Source organism: Myotis yumanensis, unplaced genomic scaffold (genome assembly GCF_028538775.1).
Source record: "Myotis yumanensis isolate MYYU_CA2020_CCGP unplaced genomic scaffold, mMyoYum1.0.hap1 SCAF_3, whole genome shotgun sequence".
Taxonomy (NCBI): domain Eukaryota; kingdom Metazoa; phylum Chordata; class Mammalia; order Chiroptera; family Vespertilionidae; genus Myotis; species Myotis yumanensis.
In genome coordinates this window covers 190502583-190526652 of record NW_027223754.1, presented here as the reverse complement: position 1 = coordinate 190526652, position 24070 = coordinate 190502583, and the positions used below count along the sequence as shown (strand labels likewise).

Sequence of the window (24070 nt, the reverse complement as noted above, 5' to 3'; positions counted from 1 at the left end):
TTTAATTTGCCAATTCAGGGTGGGTGTTATTCGAATCAGCTGTTCCTCCTATCTGCTCTGTGAGAAGGCACGGGTCCCATCCGTGTATTCGGTGCCGCTTTGTCTCCCCTGGAGAAACTTTTTAGGGGCCCATGGCCCAGAAGGCTGGAGTCACAGTGTTCGTGGGTTTGCAGCTGAGGCAGCTGGTCCCTGGGAAATGTGGTCGTAGGGTCCTGGGAGGTATCCGAGGTCTCTCCTGTTGAAGGTAAGACTGGGCTTCAGACCACAACCACTCTCCCCTTCAAGATGGCGCAGTCTCTGTGGCAGAGCCAGCCACTCCGGGAAAGATTTCAGCAGTAGTAGAGGCTGCCTGTCCAGGGGAGCCTGGTCCATCAGCCCCCATCAGTCCCATGGGATATAGCTGTCCTTCACTAATAAATACAAACACTACCCACACGTCCACACACTCTCACTCTCTCACTCACACATTCTCTTGCAGCCTGCCATCTCATTGGCTGCCATCTTGGCTCCTCTCCACTTCAAGATATATTTGCCGCAACATAAATTATGTGCTTTTGATGGAATTTCCCAAATAGATATCTTATAGATGACTTATGTATAATCTGAATATTATCCTTTTAGTTTATAGAGATGATCTGTATTGAATCAATATCTTCTTCGATAGTTTTGACATTTTAACATCTCAAAACATAAGTTTTTGATTGAAGATCTCATCAGAGTATCTTGACAATCAGTACGTGGTGCAGTCCTACTTTGCTAAAAGCAAACTTACACATGTTTTTGTGTAGGAAATATCCTTTAATAAGCAATAAATAGTTTTACTTAGGCTTCTTGTTTAGCCATTCTTATTTTATAGAAACTTTTTATACAAACAGTCCTTCTCTCACACTTAGTATCTTTTTTCATTGATCTATGATCCTAATTTTTGTACTCACTGTGACAATATTTATTTTAATCACGATTTATGTTTTATTTGTGATTATAATCAGGATGAATTTCTGCTACATTCATAGAATTGCATAGCATTTTATTAATAACTATAACCTTATTGAGTCTTTTGCAAAGGTGAAGCTTATTTGGATGATCTGAGAAGAAGAATCAGTACCAGGAGGATGAGCCAGCTGCTTTTCAGAGGGATGCAAAAGAGCAAGATGCTATTACAGCTGTTCTAAATTAGCCATACAATTTGCATCTGGACAAATGATTGAGAACTATGAAAATAGCCTTTCCTCTCACAGTTTGTTTTAAAACATGTTTCAAAAAACTCTGCTGGGAAGGAGAGAGAGAAAAGAGACAAAGAGGCATAGAGGCAAAGGTAAAGAGGCAAAATAAGCTATACATAGATTTCCTAAGTTATAAATATACTGCATTCATTGTAAGGTAATCAACCATATGAAATCAACATTAATGTAAGGACAGAGGATAATTAATAAACGTTATGTCTTCCTTTGTCCTAGAAAATGATAGTTTGTCTTCCGATCTGTTTGTTATTAGAAATTTCTTCTTTTTAGTGTATGTGTTACTTTATATAGCACCTTTAGAGATGCTTGTCTTAATTTCTTGTTCCCCAGAATTAATATAAATGAATGGCTGGAAGGATAGATTAGAGCTATCAGTTCACCAATCAGCACAGCTAATTCAGTCTCTGGCATGAAGTAACTGGAGGTGGCTATGAGAAAGGACAAATAGTAGGCAATGAAAAGCAGGAGGAAGGAGATGACAGCTTTCATGGCTCCCATGTGGGCATCTGTGCTGGGGTCTCTGCACCCTGTGGCATTGAGCTGCATCCGCCTGATGTGTCTCCATAGGGAGAGGATCAAGAGGAGGAATGAGATGAGGGACACAGAAAAGGGGAACAGCGTGCATAGGTTGAGATATACCTTGCTGGAAGCATATTGAGCTTTATTTATCCTGCATTTCAAAGTTAAGTTTGTTTTCCACTTCGCCCTAACACAAAACCTGAAGTCATCATTCAAATCCTCAGCGGCAGGAAGGCTAATGAACACAGCGAAGGCCACGCACACCAGCAGGATCCCAGGAATCGCCCTTTCAATTCTCCATTTCATCCAGAGGAAAAGAGGATGGAAGAAGTTAGCTATCTTGAAGAAATAGAAAATGCTGAGGCAGGTGGCAAACCAGATACTTAAATGGTTGGTTAGTGTCCAGAAGAAGTCAATGATTCTCATTTGCTTACCAGTGCCATAGACATCTGGATCCAACACCAGCATAAAACCATCTAACGTTATTATACACATTAGACAAATTCTGGATATGGCCAGGCTTGTGAGGATTAAATCAATGGAAGCAATCTTCTTATTCTTCATCCAGTCCATGAAGTTTACCAATACAATAAATGCATTTCCTAAGATCCCCACTGAAAACTCCCCAACTGTTATGATCATTAAGGTGTTGATTATTTCATCTGACATGTTAAAACAGAGAAATATCCAATTTGTTTCTATTTGAACTGATGTAGTATGATATCTACACCTACTTCTTAGATTTTGCTGTTATTTTCTTTACCTCTTTCATTGTAGTCTGTCTTATGATGGAGACTGGAATGGCAAATGAAGGCCGTAGCTATCGTCATTAAATCCTAATTAGTCTTGACAAGCAATGTGGTTGGCGATCCCTACCCTGGTCGCTGTATGTCCATTTACCTTCCCAGCAACTTTTACTTTTCCACATGTAGTTAATGTAGACTGAGCTACAGTTTGCCAAGATGCAAATTCAGCCGATTCCTGTTCATGGCCCCACACTGTCTTTCTCATGTTACATTTTGCAAATTTTGGATTTATTATTCTGTGATGCATGCTAGTAACCTCATCAGGCATGCCAGGTTTAGCAAATAAAAATGCACACCCAGCTAAATTTGAATGTCAAATAAACAATGAATATTTTTTTAGGGTATGTCTCAAATGCAAGAGATAACTACCTCCAGAAGGTACTGAAATTCAAATTAATTGAGTGTCTTGTATTTTATCTGGCAAACCTAAACCTCAAGCATTTCTGGCCATTAGAAAATGGTCAAAAAAATAGAAACTTGTAGAGGAATCTTCATTGTGTCAAATGGTAATATTAATTACTGCTGAAAATCCGATGTTTGGTTGAACATGGAGGGCTATATATTTCCAGGGAATTTAAAATGTTAACACTGACTATGTGTTATTTGGTTTTTAAAAATATTTTCACTCATTTTATCTTGATTTTTCTCTACTCATTCCTGAGTTTTATCAATTTAGGGTAAGTTCTTGAATTATAGCTGTATTATTTCTTCATGGAAATTATTGCTTTATTAATTTAAAAAACTTTATAGTGAATTTTGGTCACAATTTCCACCTGTTTTATGTCATTATTTCTCTTGTATTTGACACTTACTAATGTTATAGCTTTATATCAAGTTTTCCCTTCCATTTTTCATATTTATCTTTTTTTTGATAGTTTCAAATGTATATTCTATACACAGTGACAAAGGAATTCCAAGAAAATAAATGGTGTTTTTAGGAATTGAAACCTATACCACTCCTCAATGCAGAAGTGCTTGACAAATCATTTATGGATTTGGACATTTCAAGTAAGTTTTTTTGTCTGTTTTTAAGGGCAAAAAGATATTTAGGCACTAAAACCAAAGATGGTAGTTAGGGAAGTTTCTTACCTTTCATATTTATCTTGATTTAGATGGTGTGACAATGTTACTAATAACTGAATGAGTTGCATTTTCTTGGAGTAGCTATTTGCATATTTTCTTATAATTTTTTTCATGATCCAAAAGCTGACTTTTTCCCCCCCTGTTTCCTCAGAGACAGACTGGCTCCTACCAATAGAATTGATTTTAGTGATGTTTTATATATTTCACCTTCTCTATTACTCTTAACCAAAGTAGGTTAGGAGAGTTTTGATCAGTAGTTTTATTTATACCAGTTCCTGCAGCCAGTGTTGTAAATAAGGCATTTAGTTTTTGCATTTCAGCATGCATCCCTCAGACTCAGGAAGTATATTTTGAAAATTGATTTCTGAGATTTGTAACCTTCTCCTCCATCTTCCCCTCTCCTCTTCCTCCTCCTCCTTTGTCCTCTGTCCTCCCTCTCTTTCTTCTGCTTCTTTCTTCCATTTCTTCCTACACAACTTTTGTCCAAATGGAGCTGCTTTTGGCGGCTCTTACGGGTATTTTGAAATCTACATATACTACAGGTTTCCTGATTTCACCAATATTTTTTTTCCTCTTTGGCTTTTGCTGGTTTCTAGCACAGAAGGAAAATACTGATTTATGCTACTAATGTAAGTTGTAAATCTGCTTATTTTGCCTGAGAAATCAAAGTAGGTGCGCAATCTACTAGTATATGGTATTCTAGTATCAGAAAAGAGAAGATTTAAGATAGAAAGCAAATGCAGTTTTATTTGATATCTAGATAGCTAAGAGAAATCTTCATTAATAGATGCCTACCAAAAGAAAAAAAAAAGAGGAAGTAACTTTACAAGGAAGTAAAGAAAGATAGACACTAAATTGTAATAATGTCAGTAAATGAGACCCAGAGAATTCTGGTTAAGATGTTAGAGTTCCTTGGAGTGTTTTTGCTTTGTCCCTGAAGATAGCCTCAGTATGTAGAAAAATCAGTGAAAATTCTTGTCTCTTTTTGTTACAGAGACAGGAAGAAGAAACCAGTCTGAGCTGGGGAGGACAAGGAAAGATCTAGAAAGCTACAAATTCTGTTTGACAAGTGAGACCATGTCATCTGTAGTGAGTAATGCTAACACATGCTTCGAAATTTTTTAGCTATATAATTTGAAATAACAGGACACATACATTTGCCTGTAAACAAACGTACATACCAACAGTCAGCTTCTAGAATTAAAAAACAATCTGATGTTAAATATTACTTATTAAACAAGATAACACAATAGTATCATAAAATATTTAATGAGATAATGCTTGATCTGTTCTTGTTCATACGATAAAACACTTTTAGACTCAACAAAGAGATAGAAATTAAATATGCAGATTTTAGTGAGAAAGCAAAGACTAGTGTCAACCTATTAAGTGAGGTTTGGGGTTCATTCCATGATTCTCTGTGCTTTATTTCTGAAGAGACATCAGATTATACAGCCCAAAAGCACACACTGTGCTTGTCATGACCAAAGCCATGAAAAAGGCAATACTCTGAGAAGAACTTCACTGAAGAAATTGATTTGCATCTTACCTGACAGGGTCAGACCATATTTAAATATGGCCTATGTAGGGCTGATGATGCATTTGATTAGTTTAATTGAAATATTTGAGAAAACTTTGAATCAGTGGATGAAATAAGTTGAAGGTTATCATTGGGAAACAGAAGTATTCTGGGTTCAATTTGTAAGATCCAGAAAAGATGAAGACAAAAATAAATAATGTATGTGGATGATTGATAACTGACTTACATTGTTGAATTTCTTGGTAAACTCAGAGAATTCTACTTTGCCTTCTGATTCCTGGTCTTTTTCCCTATATCCCTCATTTCCTACACAACTTTTCTCCAAAAGTAGCTGCCTTTGGCAACTCTTACGTGTATTTCGAAACCTACATGTACGATAGGGCTCCTGATTTCACCAATATCTTTTCCTCTTTGGTTTTTGCTGGTTAGGGTTAGGGATCAGTTTGGAGAAGGTATTCTGTCTATATCTAAATGGGAATGAAAATACGCTACGACATATGAACAGTTACCGCAGGGCCTATGCTTACTAAAATGCCATCCTCGTCTATCTTTTTTTGCTTATAGCAAAATGCAAACGGCCTCATGTTATTTGTCCTCACTGAATAATTTCTTTAGGTTAATTGTTGTTTGGATTTCAGACAACTCATATTTAGTCACCGATTTCACAGTAAATCATCAGCAAAATCCTTATATTCTAATCCATTTTTTGGATAGTTCACGTTTACCTTTTTGGTTTGAATTTTGAATCTTAAACTTTTCTGTACAGTGGGATACTTTGGCAGTTTGGTAAAGACCGATTTCATCAGAATAATGTTTTAAAATGGATAAAATAAAAATACATGGATTTTCCGAGGAATCCACATAGATTAAAATATATATCTGGTAGTAATAGAAGATAGGAAAGGAGTGGAAGAACTAGAAGAAAGCATGAAAAATAGAAAAAGACAAATGTGAAGACAGAAAATTAATTGAGATTTCAATAGTATAAAAATGTTTACTCAATGATCATAAAGTATCAAAAATCAGAGATTTATTTTCTACAGAAGGCAATAAAAGAGAGATGTAGAAATGTGGAAAATACACAGATGGAGAACACATAGTAATTAAATATGAAGCAAAGGAACAAAATCAGTGATTTTTACAATGAATAAAGTAAAATTTAAAGCAAAAACCTGTATCAGTGACAAAGAGGGTTTTTAATATCAGTAAAAAAAAAAAGATAATAAAGGTAATGACCACCAAATCACCTACAATTATCAATATTGCTTCAAGTTAAATGCAACTGCAAATGAAAATATTATGAGCAGAAACAAATAATTGTGAATGTATGTTTATTAATTATCAATTTCAAATTGTCATATAATAAACATGGATAGGGAGAGAAAATATTATTAATATGGTTCATCTAATGTATATAAATTTGACTTTGTCATCATTAAATTTCTTTCAAGAAAATATAGACCTCCCTGGCCAGTATGAGAAAGATTGCTGGTTTAATTCTTGGTCAGGGCACCTACCCAGGTTGTGGGTTCCATCCCAGTTAAGGGCGTGTATGGGAAGCAACTGATCAATGTTTCTCACACTGATGTTTCTCTCTCTCTTCCTCTCCCTCTTTCTCTCTCTCTCTCTCCCTCCCTTTCTTTTCCTCTCTCTCTAAAATCAATACCAACATATTAAAAAAAAAAAAGAAAACATAGGCCATTCTCAAAAATATTTTATACATCAGGCCAAATAAATCTTACCTTAGGCTAACTATAATACAAATATATTGTCTGATCCAGCTTCAATAAAATAAAATTTCAAAATAAAAATTGCCATTACATATATCATGTAACTAGACAATTATTCTGTTTAATAACCCTTGCATTAAAAGAAAATTACAAAGGATATTTTAAAATGCTTGGAGCTGAATGACAATATAAGAACTATGTGTCAACATTGTAGAATATATTTAAAGCAATATTTAGGCAGAAATAAACAGTTTTGAATACATATACTAAAAAAAGAAAGAAAGAAAGACTGAAAACAAGCTAGAAAAAAACAACTAACTTTTGCTTTTAAGAAAATGGCAAACCAGATGTCTGAAGAAATATCTCCAGTGCAAAATACATAAAAATATGTAAAAAGGCTAAATTTTTAGGGGACTACCTCTCAACCATGACATGAATTGAAGGAAGGAAGGAAAGGAGGTGTGTTGCTCTGATAATTTCTAATAATTATCTTGTACATATGTATATTTGGGACCAGAATTTGCACTACTTATGTAGCCTTTTTTACCTTTGTAGTAAAATTGCAAACTGAAAATTTAATTTAAAGAAGTCCAAGATTGGGGGATTCCTCAGTCAGCATCAAAAGTAGTGTTAAATCCTTTCTAGCAAAGTACACTATAAACTTGACCTCAAAGAACTTCCACAGATAAAGTTTAATGAAACTGAATTTAAAATAGAATCACAAAATACATGATGCCCAGAAGTCATAATCGAGTCAGCACAAATAATAAACTAAATAAATTTAGACATTAGACCAGCAGACATCAGAGTTAGTAATTATACAGTTTATGAAAATGCTGAGGAATTCTCTTTTCCTCCTTTCTCAAGGAAAATTACACAGTTTTATTTATGTAACTTGTCTTTTATTTTATTATGTTTCCCTGACTACATTATTTATTGCATAAATTATAGTACTTTTAGAAATTCATAGAATACTAAAAGAAGAAAATAAAAATCTGAAATCCTACTGTCCATAGTTAAGAGACCTATCCATTCAGTTTATATATAAACTAGTGGCCTGGTGCACAAAATTTGTGCATGGGGGAGGGGGTGTTCCTCAGCCCAGCCTGCACCTTCTCCAATCTGGGACCCCTTGAAGGATGTCCTATTGCCGGTTTACAGGGATTGGGCCTAAACCGGCAGTTGGACATCCCTCTTGCAATCCAGGACTGCTGGCTCCTAACCGCTCACATGCCTGCCTGCCTGGCTGATTGCCCCTAACCACTCTGCCTGCCTGCCTGCTTGACCCCAAATGTCCCCCCTGCCAGCCTAATCACCCCCAACTGCCCCCCCCCGTGCCAGTGTGCTCGCTCCCAACTGCCTCCCCTGCCAGCCTGCTCACCCCCAACTGTGCCCCCTGCTGGCCTGCTCACCCCCACCTCCCCTCCCCACTGGCCTGCTTGCCCCCAACTGCCCCCCTGCTGGCCTGCTCACTCCAAACTCCGCCCCCCCCCCCCCGCTGTCTTGATCACCTCCAACTGACCCCCACTGACGGCCTGCTTGCCCCCAACTGGCCTCCCTGCTGGTCTGCTTACACTCAATGGCCCTGCCCCCCACCAGCCTGATCACCCACAACTGCCCTCCCCTCTTGGCCTCTAACTCAGCCCTGCCACCATGGCTTTGTCCAGAAGAACATCCGGAAGGTCTCCTGGAAGGTCTCCCAGTCTAATTAGCATATTACCCTTTTATTAGTATAGATAGAGGCCTGGTGCATGGGTGAGGGCCAGCTGATTTGCCCTGAAGGGTGTTCTGGATCAGTGTGGGGGTTCCCTTGGAGCATGGGGCGGCCTGGGTAAGGGGCCTGTGGTGGTTTGCAGGCCAGCCACACCCCCATGGGGTGAGGGTCCCCGCTGGGGTGCCTGGCCAGCCTGGGTGAGGGGCTGATGGTTGTTTGTAGGCTGTCCACAGCCCCTTCAGGGTGGGGGTCCCCACTGGGGTGCCTGGCCAGCCTGGGTGAGGGGCTGATGGATGTTTGCAGGCTGGCCACAGTCCCCGGCAACCCAAGCTCCCAGCCCCTCCTATTTTTTCTTTTTATTTTTCAGTGCCTCCTTGAGCGGAGGGAAACAGGTATCTGGGATTTATTTATCTTCTATAATTGAAACTTTGTAGCCTTGAGTGGAGGCCAGGGCTGGCCAGGGCAGGCGGGAAGCTTGGCTTCCTCCATTGCCGGGGGCAACCCAAGCCTCCTGCTCACTCCAGCTCTGTGGCTGTGGCCATCTTGGTTGGGTTAATTTGCATACTCTCTCCTGATTGGCTGGTGGGTGTGGCTTGTGGGTGTAGTAGAGTGACACCAATTTGCATGTTTCTCTTTTATTAGTGTAAATGTAATCAAAACAGCTTTTTAATCAACATACCTTCCTATATCTATCGTGAAATTTATTTTGAAATCAATGTAGAAACATGTTAACAATTAGTTGAGTGTTACGAATATACATAACTTCTCCTTCAGGCCTTCATGTGTTTTTTTAAACTTTAGGTGCAATAAACCACATTATTTTATCAGAAAAAATGGAGTTTTATTGATAAAAAGAACATGTACTAAGCCAAAATTTGCAAAAATAGCAGTATAAGTAACCATAAAGGGAAACATATAGATTTGAGTTCATATAAATTACCACTTTATTTTCACAAACACCATGAACTAAGTTATTTACAAAACAGCAAATAAAGGTAAAGATCAGAACATGTATGTAGCATGATGTTAATATGTAAAGTGTCACATAATTGATGAGAACTATAGGCATGAAAAAAATAAAAAGAAAACAAATAAATAATTTCTAAAAATTTATACCATTTGCTAATAATCTGTAAATTGCTTGATCTCACTAGTAATCAAATATATGAAAATTAAAAAGATGTTTTTGGCCCTAACCAGTTTGGCTCAGTGGACAGAGCGTCGGCCTGCAGACTGAAGGGTCCCAGGTTCGATTCCGGTCAAGGGCATGTACCTTGGTTGTGGGCACATCCCCTGTGGGAGCTGTGCAGGAGGCAGTTGGTCGATGTTTCTCTCTCATCGATGTTTCTAACCCTCTATCCCTCTCCCTTCCTCTCTGTAAAACATCAATAAAGTATATATATTTTTTAAAAAGATGTATTTGTGATCAAAATAATGACATCCTATATAATAAAAGCCCAGCGACCAAATGGCAGGATGAACAGAACGACCAGTTGACCAGTCACTATGATGCGCACTGACCACCAGGGGGCAGATGCTCAATGCAGGAGCTGCCCCCTGGTGGTCAGTGGGCTCCCACAGTGGGAGCACCCCTCGGCTGACCAGGATGAGTGGCGTTCCCACAGTGGGCTGATCCTTGCAGGCCACAGCCCCACCAGTGCACAATCTGTTCACCGGGCCTCTAGTTAAATATAACTTTGAATGATTTCGAGTTTGGAAGAGGATGGATATTTTTTCACAACTGAAATATTAGTTTAACTATTTCTGCAGAGCATTTTATCAATCTGGAAGGAATTAATGAAATTTGAAATTTCCCTTAAAATAACTTAAAATACATCACCCTCTCTATAGTAGTCACATTGGAATCTCCGTTCCTGGAATGCTATGTACTCCTTCTAGCCTAAAAACCTACACAAATGCGGCTTCCCGCCTCAAATTTCTCCTGCTCTGTCCACCATTCTCTTACGCAATTGTCAGATCTTAAACTAAACTATCTCAACCTCAGTGACATCATTTCTACTCTCAGGACCAAGTCAGGTTATTTGCTTAGCATACTTTTGTTTTTCTCTCCCCAAAACAAATATAATTAAGTGATTGTTTTCTACTTATTTGTTTTTCTACTAGAATATCTTACCCATTATGCTGAGATCTTGTTTAGTATTATATCACCAGCACATGAGTTAGTGTTTAAAAATATTTATTAAATAAATTAAGCCTTTATATTTAGAAATCTTCCAGGCATCAGGTTGTAAGTATAAGGCAATGAACTTTTGCAAGTTGCCAAAATAAGTCCACTTGGTTCACATCCTGGTTTGGATATAAATATTCACTTTAATAATCAGCATTTGAAATATGTCTTTGAGTGCAAGTTTGTGCATATGAATATATGTGTGTGTGTAAAAAAAAAATCCTAAAGCAGAACAGTTCATCCTGATTCTATCCTGAGTCAGTTTGTGTTCTTGGCATAACTCAGTGACTATGTGGAGTCCTTTGGATGTATCCTTCTAGCAGCTTCTTTCCTTGACTCTAATTGGTTCATGATTTTGCTTCATGTCAAATCAGTAGATTTGAAGGATATAAAACCTGATTTTATTAGTGCTCTGATCCCTTTCCCCCAAGTAGTCTCAGCTTCCTGAGCTATTTTTAACAGAACCACACCTGATGATATGACTACTGATACTACATCAAACACACACCAGTAAAAAACAAACAAACAAACAAAACACATTAGGATTAAGACTTAAACAGTCAAAATAAAATTAACCTTTTAAAGAATTAAAATTGCAAACTCAAAGAAACACCCGTGTCTCTGTCTCTCACGTCCATGTTTTCAATGTCAAGGTTGATCATCACTTTCTTTATTTTTCTTTCTTTTTGTTTGGGTCTCTTGGTGACAGGGTGCCAGTGCTTCAGGGAAGTCAGGTAAAGCACGGCGAAGAGTCTGGTTTCAGATGCTTATTCCACCACCATCATCTTTGCAGTGGATAGTCTCCGTGCTGTTTTTTTCCTCTGGGAGATGTGTGGGAAGAAGTTGCAGGGTGAGGAAGCTGACTGAACCACGGAATTTGCATGTGAGGTTACAATCTCCTTGAAGAATGAAATTTCCTGAGACGTCATCGAAATAATTATGGGAGATTTTAGTGATGTTCTGTAACACAGTTAAAGCCAATGCAAGAATGTGGTGCCAGTGAAATATCTTCAGGCATTTCTTCACCGGATTATTCTCATTGAGCATCCATTTCTTCCCAGGCCTGAGTATGGAGGTCTGAGCGGTTTCTCCTTTCCCCAGCTGAAATATTAGTTTAGCTATTGAAAGGCCGTAGTACCTTCAGGAAAGCCTGCTTTAGCTTGCTGTTTCCTAGAATTAGGAGAAATGAGTGACCGCAGGGATAGATGATTGCGATGACCATACCAAAAATAAACAGCAATTTGTTTTCTGGCACAGAAAAGCATGCTATTTCTATGGCAATGCCTATAAAATGCAAGATCAAGAGGATGATAAAAGATATCAACACTTTCATTGCTCTCACATGTGCTTCTGTGCTGGGGTCTCCGACACCTCGGGCACTCGATTGCATGTTCCTGTTGTGTCTCCAAAGAGAAATGATTAACAAGAGGCATGAAATCAGGCACAGTGTAAAGAGGAAAATGACTCCCAGATTGAACAAAATGTGGTAAGCAATGTATTCACTTTTAGATATGTTGCGATGCCGGGTTGTGTTTCCATTATTTATTTCATAGTCATTCATGATCTTAACAATTTGTGGGAAAATAAATAACCATGAAATAAGCATCAAGCCCATCAGAAGAGGAAGTACTCTGTTGATTCTATGCTTCAACCAGAGAAAAATGTGGTGGGAAAAATTGGCTATCTTCAGGAAATAGAAGATGCTGAGACTGGAGACAAACCAGATACTTAAGTGATTTATAATTATCCATGAATAACTAATATATTCATTTAGGTTTCCAGAGGAGTACATATATGGAGAGAGTATCTTTATAAATCCATCTGTAATTATTATCCATATCAGAAAAATTCTCGAAGTAGCTAAGCCAATGAGAATCAAGCCAATTACAGAGAACTTCTTGTTCTTGACACAGTCAATGCAGTTTACAAGTCCAATAAATCCATTCCCTAAAACCCCCAGTATTGATTCACCAACTGCTATAAAAATGAGGAGGCCTTCCGCTATACTTAGCATAGCTGCCAAGCCCTAATATTGTTTCTGTTACATATATTTTAGATTACCTGATGCAGGATGAGGTATATATTGGCTGGTTGTTGGAAGAATGATTTTCTTTTCTTTCATTACATAAAGATTTAAAAGTGCCCCAGTAATGCTTTTGATGGAATCTGAAATATCTTCATAGAGACCCCTCCACTTTTATGTGTAAAACTTAGCTCATCTAGAGAATGCGTCCCGCCTGAATGCGCAGCTACAATTTGTTAACATGCAAATGAAAGTTTGCTTAATGGGTTTTACTTGTCTGCCTGAGACTATTTTGCATTTGTTAACCTGAATTGTGGAGCAGGAGTATCAAACACATATCTCTAGGAAACAAAACACAACAGAAACAAGAATTGCGTTTCTTCATATTTTTCAACATCACCACTAACATCATTATTAATCTTGTGTTAATTCAGGCAGGGCACACTTAAAGTTATAATATAAAGAGGACAATAGATTATGACTCAATTACCTAGACACTGGCCAGTGTTGGGGAGTGGGAGAGGGCGGAGAGAGGTCAAGGGGGAAAAAGGAGACATACGTAATACTTTAAACAATAAAGAATTTAAATTAAAAAATATTTACCTAGATACTGAACTATTTTTTTAAAATATATTTTTATTGATTTCAGATAGAAAGGGAGAGGGAGAGAGAGATAGAAACATTAATGATGAGAGAGAATCATTGATCAGCTGCCTCTTGCACGCCCCCTATTGGAGATCAAGACCACAACTCGGGCTTGTGCCCTTGACAGAATTAAATCTGGGACTTTTCCGTCTGCAGGCCAACGCTCTATCCACTGAGCCAAACTGGCTAGACTAGAGCTAGACACTGAACTATTGGCACTTTGTGTTAAGATAGGTACAAGAAACCATTTTGCCATATTATTCAATACTGGTGGCCCAGTGCACGAATTTGTGCATGGGTGGGGTCTGGCTGATCTGGCCCCCATTGGCCGATCAGGGAGGGCCTGTCAGGAGGAGGAGACAGCGGGAGGTTGGCTGGCCATCCTGCCCTAATCGGGGCCTGACCAGAGCCAGGCTGTCTGGGGGGAGAAGCTGCGAGTGATATGCCGGCTGGCCCCACCCCCTATTGGGGTAGGGGAGCGTGATCAGGGGCAGGACCTGCCTGGGGGAGGGCTGCAGGAGGTTGGCCAGCTAGCCCTGCCCCCATTGGGATGGGGGGGCAATCAGGGGCAGGGCTGGATGGCCCCACCCCCCGATCCTGCAAATTGGCTGGCTGCAGTGGGCATCATAGCAACTGGTCATTCTGGTCATTATGGCGTTCTGATCACTGGCTTTTTATATATATAGATATTTTATCTTTTTTTTTTAATACCCACCCAAGGATATTTTTCCATTGATTTTTAGAGAAAGTGGAAGAGAGAGGGAGAACCAGAGAAAAATATCGATGTGAGAGAAACACATCAATTGGTTGCCCCCTGCAAGTGCCCCGACCAGGTCCTTGACCAGAGCCTGCAACTGAGGCACATGCCCTTGACTGGAATCAAACCCAGGACCATTCAGTCCCCAGGCCGACTATCCACTGAGCCAAACTGTTTAGGGCAATATATTTTATCTTTTAATTTGTAATTAAAATTCAAGCTCAAACGGGTATAGAAAATTTCACAAAATTTATCTCACAAAATTATTGCTGTATTTTTAATAGTTATTCCATTCATGAATGTAGATTATGTTGACATGAAAGACTCTTAGAAATAATCCCTTCATTTACTGTATTTCATGTTGATGGCATTCATTTCATTCATTCATTCATTCAACAAGTATTTCATTGAGTGTCTAAATATACCAAGCTCTCTTTTAGACACTGAGGGAATATAATGGTAGACAGAAACTCAAAGCTTGTGTGATTTATGTAATTTACATTCTAATGGAGGAAGCAGAAACAATCGCTTAAATCAAATATTGTCCAAAATTTGAAATTTAACAAATAAATATAACATTTATTGAGCCTTTATTATGTTCCCAGCACTGTGCTAAGCACTTTATGGTTATTATCTCATTTCAACATCACAACAAACCTTTAAAATAGGTACTATTATTAACTTCATTTTTAAAATAAATAAACTGAGCTTTAGAAAAAAGAACTTTTCCAATTTATATTGGCATGACTACCATGAAGTAATGACCTTAAAATGAAATAGCATCAAACATAGAAATAAACTATGAACGATAGTTAGCAAGGCAAAACAAACATAAACAAGCAGCAAACATGGACTTCACATGGGTTGCCAATACTAAAACTGACAGATAAGAATATCTGTAGATATAAGAGCTTTGTATGAACTACTTTTAAAAAAATAAATAATGTAATTTCAGAGAATAGCAATAAGAGACTGTCAGAAAGAAATGGGAAATTTGGGGACAAAACTTACAGAAATAAAAGTATAATTATAGAAGATCCTCTTTGAGGACCTCAGGCAAGGATTCACCACTCTGCTCCTCATGCTGAAACTCCAGAATAAGCAGAGATCAGTGAGCAAGAGGAGCCTCATATCAGAACCGGAAGGAAGGAGCAGGGGAGCAGCTGCGATGGCTTGGGAATCCTGGTGAACATAAAGAAGGAGGTGACCTGCCCCATCTGCTTGGATCTCCGAAAAACAAACAAACAAACAAAAAACACCACCATGATCCTGGGATGTGGGCACAGTTTCTGCCAAGCCTGCATCACTGCAAACAATAGAGAGTCCATGATCAGCCAAGAAGGAAGTAGCTGCCCTGTGTGCGGGATCAGTTACCAGTCTGAGAACCTTTGTCTCGATCGACCTGGGGCCAACATCGTGGAGGCGCTTAGGGAGGTCAAGTTGAGCTCACAAGAGGAGATGTCTCTGTGAGCATCACGGAGAGAAACTCCAGCTCTGCTGCAAGGAGCACGGGAAGGTCATGTGCTGGCTTCGTGAGCCGTCTCGAGAGTCCGTGGTCACCACATATGCCCCGAGGAGGACATTGCCCAGCTGTGCCAGCGTGAGCTCCAAGAGGCTCTGGATACGTTGAGGGCAGAGCAGACGGAAACTGAGAAACTGATAGCAGACATCAAAGAAGAGGCAACTTCCGGGAAGAGAAAATATGTCCAGGATGATCTTAAACAACTGAGAGAAATCCACGATCATGAGGAACAGACGGAGCTGCAAAAGCTGGAGAAAGAGGAGGGCGGGGGGGCGGGGGGGGGCGGTGATCTCTCTGACCTGCTCGGGCTGAGAGCGTGCTATTCCATCACAGGCAGATCCGGAGCATCCGTTGCAGGGGTCAACAGTAGCGATGCTGCAGAATGTGAACGGCATCATAAAAAGGATTAAGAGCTTCACTCTGAAGAAACCAGACACTCTCTCCAGATTTCCTGATGTGAGAGTTGTATTACCGTGAACCTTCCCAAGAATAATCCAGATGATGATTTCTGAGAATCGGAGACAAGTGAGAGTGTTAGGTTGGAAGACCATTGTATAGGAGCCATTCACTTCTCGGGAAGACAACAAGGATTGCAATGTCCTGGGCTCACCGTTTATTCCATCAGGGAAGTATTACTGGGAGGTAGATGTGTCAGAGAAATGTCCCTGGATCTTGGGAATATATTGTGCAAAACGTAACATTGATAGTTTTTAACAAGGTTACGCTAGATGTTAACCTAAATTTGGCTACTGGGTTATAGGATTATAGAATCAGTTTGAATATAAGGATTTTGTGGGTTTTGCCAACCCCTGGACCTCAATAGCGCGCTTTCTTTCTTCTTACTGTTCCTCCCCATTGTGTTGGGGTTCCTAGACTACAGTGCCTGCACTGTCTCATTTTTTAATGTTACAAACCATGGGTTTCTCGTGTATAAATCCTATCCATGCTCCTTTTTTTCAGGAAATTGTTGCATATTTCAATCTTATGAAATGTGCTGGCCCCATGAGACTATGTTCTCTAAGCTCTTAAATCTCTTACACCTTCACCCACTTTTTGTAGTGCCTCTGGCCTTGGGTACACATGCACTGAGCTTAGCTGCCTCCCCGCCCCCCCCCCCCCCCCGCGCCCCCCACACACCCTTTTCTCTTTTCTTGTAAAGAGAAAAGGCAAATCTATAATCATATGAAAGCCTTTAAAACATATAACTTAAGAGCTCATAATGCATATGGACCCAAAATCAATAAAGACAAAGAAAATCTGAACAACACAATTAACAAACTTGATGTATCCAACAATGGAATAATTTATATACTTTTCAAGTACACATAAACTATTTTTTTTACCAGAATTGACCATATGTGAGGCTAAAAAAAATCCCACAAGTGTTAAATGAGTAAAAACATTCACAGTATGTTCCCTAACTACAAATTGATAACATCAAATTCAATAACCGACATCATTAATTACCAGCAAAATGCAAATCTAAACCACAATGAGATATCACCTCACACTTGTTAAAATGGCTGTTATCAAAAAGACAAGAGATAATGAATGCTGGTGAGGATGTGGAGAAAAGGAAACTCTGGTGCACTGTTGGTAGGAATGTGAATTGGTACAACTAATTTGGAAAACAGTTCAGAGGTTTCTCAAAATTTTAGAAATAGGACAATCCCACTTCTGGGTATTTATCCAAAGGAAATTAAAACACTATCTGGAAGAGATATCTGCACTCCCATGTTCACTGTAGCATTATTCACAATAGAAAAATCCTAACTGTCTGTCACCAGATGAATGGATAAGGTAAAGAAGATGTGATATATAATATATATAAATATTATTCAGTCATGAGAAAGAAGGAAATCTGGCCTTTAGCAACAGCATGGATAGGCCTTGAGGGCATTATGCTAAGTAAAATAAGCCAGCCAGAGAAAGCCAAATACTGCATGTTCTCACTTATATGGGGAATCTAAAACAGCCAAATCATAAAGTTAGAGAGTAGAATGGTAGTTTCCAGGGCGCCAGGAATAAAGAGATGTTAGTAAAGGGGTACAAGATGATTAAGTTCTGGGTGTTTAATGTACAGCATAATGGCTATCAGTAACAACACTGTATTAAATGCTTGTAAGTAGCTTAGAGAGTAGATCTTAAAATGTTATCACCACACACACACACACACACACACACACAAACACACACACACACACACAAACACACACACACACAAACACACACACACACACAAACACACACACAAACACACACACACAAACACACACACACAAACACACACACAAACACACACACACACAAACACACACACAAACACAAACACACACACAAACACACACACACACAAACACACACACACACACAAACACACACACAAACACACACACACACAAACACACACACACACACAAACACACAAACACACACACACACACACTTACTATGTGAAAGGATAGAGATGTTTACTAATCTTTATTGTGGTAATCATTTTGCAATATATACATGTATCTAATCATTACATTATATACCTTATATTTATTTTTATATATCAATAACATATCAATAATATTTCAATAAAACTAGAAAAAATTTAAGTTACAAAAAAATGACAAAAGAAAAACCTAACTTACTGAAAATTAAAAAACAAACAAAACACTTCTAAATACTCATTGAGTTACCAGAGGATAGCATGAGAGAAGGGACTTTCAGGAAGATAACAGCGTTTTTAGAGTTGTGTAGCTTTACTAACTACTTATATAATTTGTATTCATTAATTTGAATATCTCAATTTTTTTTCTTGGTTAAAGGAACATTTTATTTTAACTTTACCAAAACCCTTCAATTTTCTCTATTCTCTTTTCAAAGAAAACTCACTTCCAGGGTTACCACACAAATAAGATGCAAATGTCACACACATACAGACATAAAGAGAATTTCCATTTTACCAGGAACCAAAATTTTATGCAAATTAGGTAAAGCTTTCATGGTAAATAAATCTCAGGCATCTGAAAACTACTTTGGAAAGGAAAATTTTAAAATAACTTTAAAAATATTCAATAGTCATGATCTATGCAGCAACTTGGAAATCACCCAAAAAGCTTTTTTAAAAGAGCCATTGTCAACATTTTGTTTTACAACTTTGAAGTTTTACATACTTTGTGAGAAACATGTGGAATAATTTCCTACTAAGAAACATATCATTGTCATTTTCTCATATTAATATGTTTCTCTATCATGATTGTTTGAGTCAATTATTTTTATGTTGACTTCTTTTTTTTTTTTTTTAAATATATTTTATTGATTTTTTACAGAGAGGAAGGGAGAGAGATAGAGAGTTAGAAACATCGATGAGAGAGAAACATCGACCAGCTGCCTCCTGCACATCTCCTACTGGGGATGTGCCCGAAACCCAGGTACATGCCCTTGACCGGAATCGAACCTGGGACCTTTCAGTCCGCAGGCTGACGCTCTATCCACTGAGCCAAACCGGTTTCGGCTATGTTGACTTCTTAATAATTCCCCTTCTCTTGAAGTTTACGATGTTTCCAACTGTGCACTGCAGGGTTTCCCAATATCAGACATTGGCATTTTTGGTTAAATAATTCTTTGTTTTAATTGTAGGTCATATGGCAGCATCCCTGGTCTCTACCCACAAGATGCTAGTAGCACGTCTCCAACTGTGACTACTAAAATGTCTTCTGGCCTTGAAAAATGTCCCAGGAGGAGTCAAAAATCACAGTGGTTGAGAACCATTGATATATGATTTCAATTTCTATGTTGATAAACAATTATGTATATGTGTGTTTGAAAACATTTATGTTGTTTTCTTTGCATTAAAGCATGTTGGCAATAGGTAAAAAACTATGAACTAAAAATGTTTGCAAAAGTCAAAACTATACATATCTTATGCTACTTACACCCCTCTCCATAAAACTACATATATTCTTGCTTTCCCAAATGAGAGAATGATTCCAGTAAAGTGGAATGAACACTAATATTAAATATGCTATAGATCACCAAGGAAGTCTTGATAAATTTTGGAAGATGCACATGTAAACCATATTCTCAATGTTGCTGAGCAATGTATAATTACATTAGATTACATTAGTAAAATCCTAACAAGTTCATATAAAAATATTTTCTAAGTGTACAAAAAGAGAATAAAATAGGAAAAATACAAGCAAATGAGTAATCAGCCTAGAAATGACCTATTTAAAGGTAGAAGATTTAACTGAAAGATAAATGGAAGATTTGAATAACATCAGAAATAATGTTTCTAAATTGGGAAACAAAAGATAGTAAATAATGTAAGTATATTCTCAAATATTTACAGATTTAGTATCTTTTCAAACATTGTCTTTAAAGAATTATGAATAGAATTCAAGAAGATTTGTAGTATTCATTCAACAAAATTTCAGTCAACAGAGATTTTAATCAAGTATTTATTGAAATATAAAATATACTCAAATTAAGGATATACACAAGTGCACATGTGCATGTTTTATTCTTAACATTTCTGTATTTTGAGGGAGGGTAAAGGTTGGGTTTTGTTTTGTAGGTTGGTAACTAGCCAATATTTTTTATTACCTTTGGATATTTTTAAAAATGTAGACAAAGTCCATGTGTTTAATTGCTACCACATTCTAACAATGTTCCTTTATTAATCTTAAGTTAAGGTCCTATAAGGCTATATTTTCCAATCCTTGATCTATAATATTAATATTTGTATACCATAATGTATTGTTTTTAAGATTCTGTTGTGTTTAGTTTAGTTTCCTATTTTATTCAGCATTTTTTGTTTGTTTGCCCCTTTTTAATTTCCCTTTTGTAAAATAACTTTATTTTTATTGTTGACACTGTTACAGATGTTCCCATTTTCTCCTCATTGCCCACCTCCACCCAGCCTTTGCCCCCTCTTCCCTCTGGCCATCACTACACTGTTGTCTGGGTCCATGGGTATGCATATATGTTCTTTGGCTAATCTCTTCACCTTCTTTTATCCAGTCCCCTCTGAAAGCTGTCAGTTGCTCCATGTTTCCATGGCACTGGTTTTATTTTGTTCAATTTCCCTTTTTATATGTTTTTTTTTTTCTGTTATAGTATCTTATATTTGTTCTCTTCTTTCATAGTACTGTTTTCTTGAATTTGATGGAAAATATCTACACTAATAAAAGAGAAACATGGTAATTAGCGTACGACTGCTACCCTTCCCATCGGCTAATCAGCATATCCTTATGCAAATTAACTGTCAGCCAAGATGGCGGCCGGCAGCTGGAAGCTAACATGAGGCTTGCTTGCTCCAGTGACTGCAGACTCCAACGTTCCCCGCCTGACTTGCCAGCCTCTGAGTTGCAACTCTAAGCAACTATGTACTATGTTGCAAATGTAGTAGCTAAACAAAACCCCAGAAACCAGCTTTCAGCCTGCCGTGATCTCAGAGCTGAAGTTATACATTGTTTCGATTATAGAACGGCAAACAAACCAGATACAAAGCCTCAGACCTAGAGCCAGAGCTAAAGCTGGCCCAGAATAAAATTTAAAAAAAAAGAAAAAAAAGGAGCGGTTGGGAGCTTCAGTCAACAACCGCCAGCCTGAAAGCAGCCCTCAGCCCCTCACCCAGACTGTCCAGGCACCCCAGTGGGGACCCCCACCCTGATCCAGGACACCCTTCAGGGCAAACCAGCTGGCCCCCAGGCCTCTATCCTATATAGTAAAAGGGTAATATGCCTCCCAGCACTGGGATCAGCGGAGCCGCGAGGCCTCTTGGCACAAGATCAGCATGACAGGGGGCAGCGCCCAAACCCCCTGATCGCCCTGCAGCTCTGTGTGTGACAGGGTGCGGCGCCCCCCCCCCCCCCCCCACAGGCCCTGCTCTGTGTGTGACGGGGTAGAGCCATAACTTCCCCATCGGCCCTGCCCTGAGTGTGACAGTGGCAGCGCCCCAACCCCCTGATCGGCCCTGCTCTGTGGGTGATAGAGGGCGTCACCCCAACCCCCTGATCCGCCCTGCTCTGTGTGTGACAGGGGGCGGTGCCCCAGCTCCCCTATCGGCCCTACTCTGTGCGTGACAGGGGGCAGCGCCCCAACCCCCTGATTGGCCCTGCTCTGTGCATGACAGGGGGCAGTGCCCCAACCCCCTGATTGGCCCTGCTCTGTGCGTGACAGGGGGTGGTGCCGCAACCTCCCCATCGACCCTGTCTTGAGTGTGACAGGGGGCGGTGCCCCAACCCCCAAATCGGCCCTACCCTGAGCATGACTGAGGGTGGCATTGCAACCTCCCGATCCTCCCTGCTCTGTGCATGACAGGGGGCGGCACCCCAACTCCCCAATCGGCCCTGCTCTGAGCCCGACCAGGGGCTGCACCTAGGGATTGGGCCTGCCCTCTGCCACCTAGGAGCAGGCCTAAGCCAGCAGGTGGTTATCTCCTGAGGGGTCCCAGACTGCGAGAGGGCACAGGCCGGGCTGAGGGACCCCCCTACCCCCCCCCCCCCCGAGTGCACAAATTTTTGTGCACCGGGCCTCTAGTCTATACTAATAAAAGGGTAATATGCTAATTAGACCGGACATCTTCTGGACATCTCTCTGGACGTCCTTCCTCACAAAGCCACGGTGGTGGGGGCCGAGGCAGAGGCGGTTAGGGGCGACCAGCCAGGCAGGGGAGCAGTTAGGGGTGATCAGGTCGGCAGGGGAGCAATTAGGGGTGATCAGGCCAGCAGGCAGAGGTGGTTAGGGGTTGTCAGGCAAGCAGGTGGAGGCCATTAGAGGTGAACAGGCAGGCAGGCAGGTGAGCAGTTAGGAGCCAGGGGTCCCAGATTGCAAGAGGGATGTCTACTGCCAGTAGTCAAACATCCCCCCGAGGGGTCCCAGATTGGAGAGGGTGCAGGCTGGGCTGAGGGACCCAGAACAGGGCTCACTCATGGGGTCCAGTTGCCTCTATCTTCCCTTTCATCCCTTCTCTTTCTCACTTTTTCATTCTCAAAAAAATCTATAGTAAACAAGCTTTAAACAGCCAGCCCTTTGTTTCATTTCATGGGAAACCCTTAGTTATCAAGAAACTTGCAGATGCTTCCTTGATAATAAAATCTTCAACAGAAAATGAAAATTCCTACCAAGTGATCTCTCTTTTTTTTCTGGTTAATCCTTACCCGGAGATATTTTTCCATTGATATTTAGGGAGAGTGAAAGAGAGAGGGAAAGACAGAGAGAAACATCAATGTGAGAGGAACACATTGATTGGTTGCCTCCCTCATGCGCCCTGACTAGGGCCCAGACTGGGAAGGAGCCTGCAACCAAGGTAAGTGTCCTTGACTAGAAAAGAACCCAGGACCCTTTGGTCAGCAGGCCAACACTCTATTCACTGAGCAAAACCAGCTAGGGCCCAAGTGGTCTCTTCTTGACTCTGAGATTTGTAGCACCATATGAAACTAATCAGAGATTTCACCCCTTTCCTATAATGTCCCCATCTTGGGAGGATAGCATAAGAAAGTGGCAAATTCTGAATTTTTGTGTATAATCTAGTGGTCTTGTCTGTATATGCACCACTGTTCAGATTTTCATTGGAGGAATCCTCCGTAAGGTAAATATTGGGGATTGTGCATATATAAATGTAGTGAAAATGATTTAAAGACATTTTTATAGCTTTAGCTTATCAGGCATAACTTATAAAACAAACATTTCCAAGAAATTAATTTTTTTATTGCACTTAATGTTTTTCCTCTTTCATACCTATATTTTATAATAGGAAAAAACTGAGATATAAACAAAGAACATTTCCATTTTAATAACTTTTATTTGACTTTTTTATTATGAAAAATATTAAATAGATATAAATGTAAAGAAAACAAACAATACAATAAATCTAATGTACCCCTTACCCACTTTGAGCAATTTTTAATGTATAGCCAATATATCTTTACTCATCACACTTCTTTATGGGTATTTTGATGTGCATTCTAGATATGACAATACAATACTAGAGGCCTGGTGTGCACAATCGTGCACGGGTGCAGTCCCTGGGCCTGCCTGGCATTCCAAGCGTGAGCATCTGGTGTGCAAGGGCAGGTCCCAGCTGACCTCTGGGCCTTGGACAGCAGCTGGGCCCTGGGCCCCTGCATGTCCCCCTCCACCTGAGTCGCAGCGCGCCAGTCCGCACGTGGAGATGTGATGAGCATGTCCGAACACTGCGGTCTGGGGCACAGCGTGGGACTCTGGGCCACCCAGCAGCACTGAACAGAAGCTGAGCGGGCAGCATGCTGTCTCCCAGCCAGCCTCACAGACTGGCTCCTGTGCCAAC

General features: G+C 39.7%; 2 protein-coding genes and 1 pseudogene across 2 annotated transcripts; 1 reads left to right on the top strand and 2 right to left on the bottom strand.

Annotated features, from left to right (window-relative positions):
- Positions 1 to 1490: 1490 nt before the first annotated feature.
- On the bottom strand, positions 1491 to 2429 carry LOC139005658 (taste receptor type 2 member 7-like). Its single transcript, XM_070407852.1, has one exon. It carries the CDS (start codon positions 2427 to 2429, stop codon positions 1491 to 1493), a length of 939 nt encoding a protein of 312 aa, XP_070263953.1.
- Positions 2430 to 11935: 9506 nt separating this feature from the next.
- TAS2R10 (taste 2 receptor member 10) lies at positions 11936 to 12835 on the bottom strand. The gene has a single exon (XM_070408829.1). The coding sequence runs from the start codon at positions 12833 to 12835 to the stop codon at positions 11936 to 11938; it is 900 nt and encodes a 299-aa protein (XP_070264930.1).
- Positions 12836 to 13931: 1096 nt separating this feature from the next.
- LOC139006495 (tripartite motif-containing protein 5-like) lies at positions 13932 to 16245 on the top strand (annotated as a pseudogene).
- The last annotated feature ends 7825 nt before the right edge of the window (positions 16246 to 24070 follow it).

Excerpts from the sequence above, each read along its gene's own strand:
- LOC139005658 (XM_070407852.1), bottom strand. The coding sequence starts at position 2,429 with ATGTCAGATGAAATAATCAACACCTTAATGATCATAACAGTTGGGGAG.
- TAS2R10 (XM_070408829.1), bottom strand. The coding sequence starts at position 12,835 with ATGCTAAGTATAGCGGAAGGCCTCCTCATTTTTATAGCAGTTGGTGAA.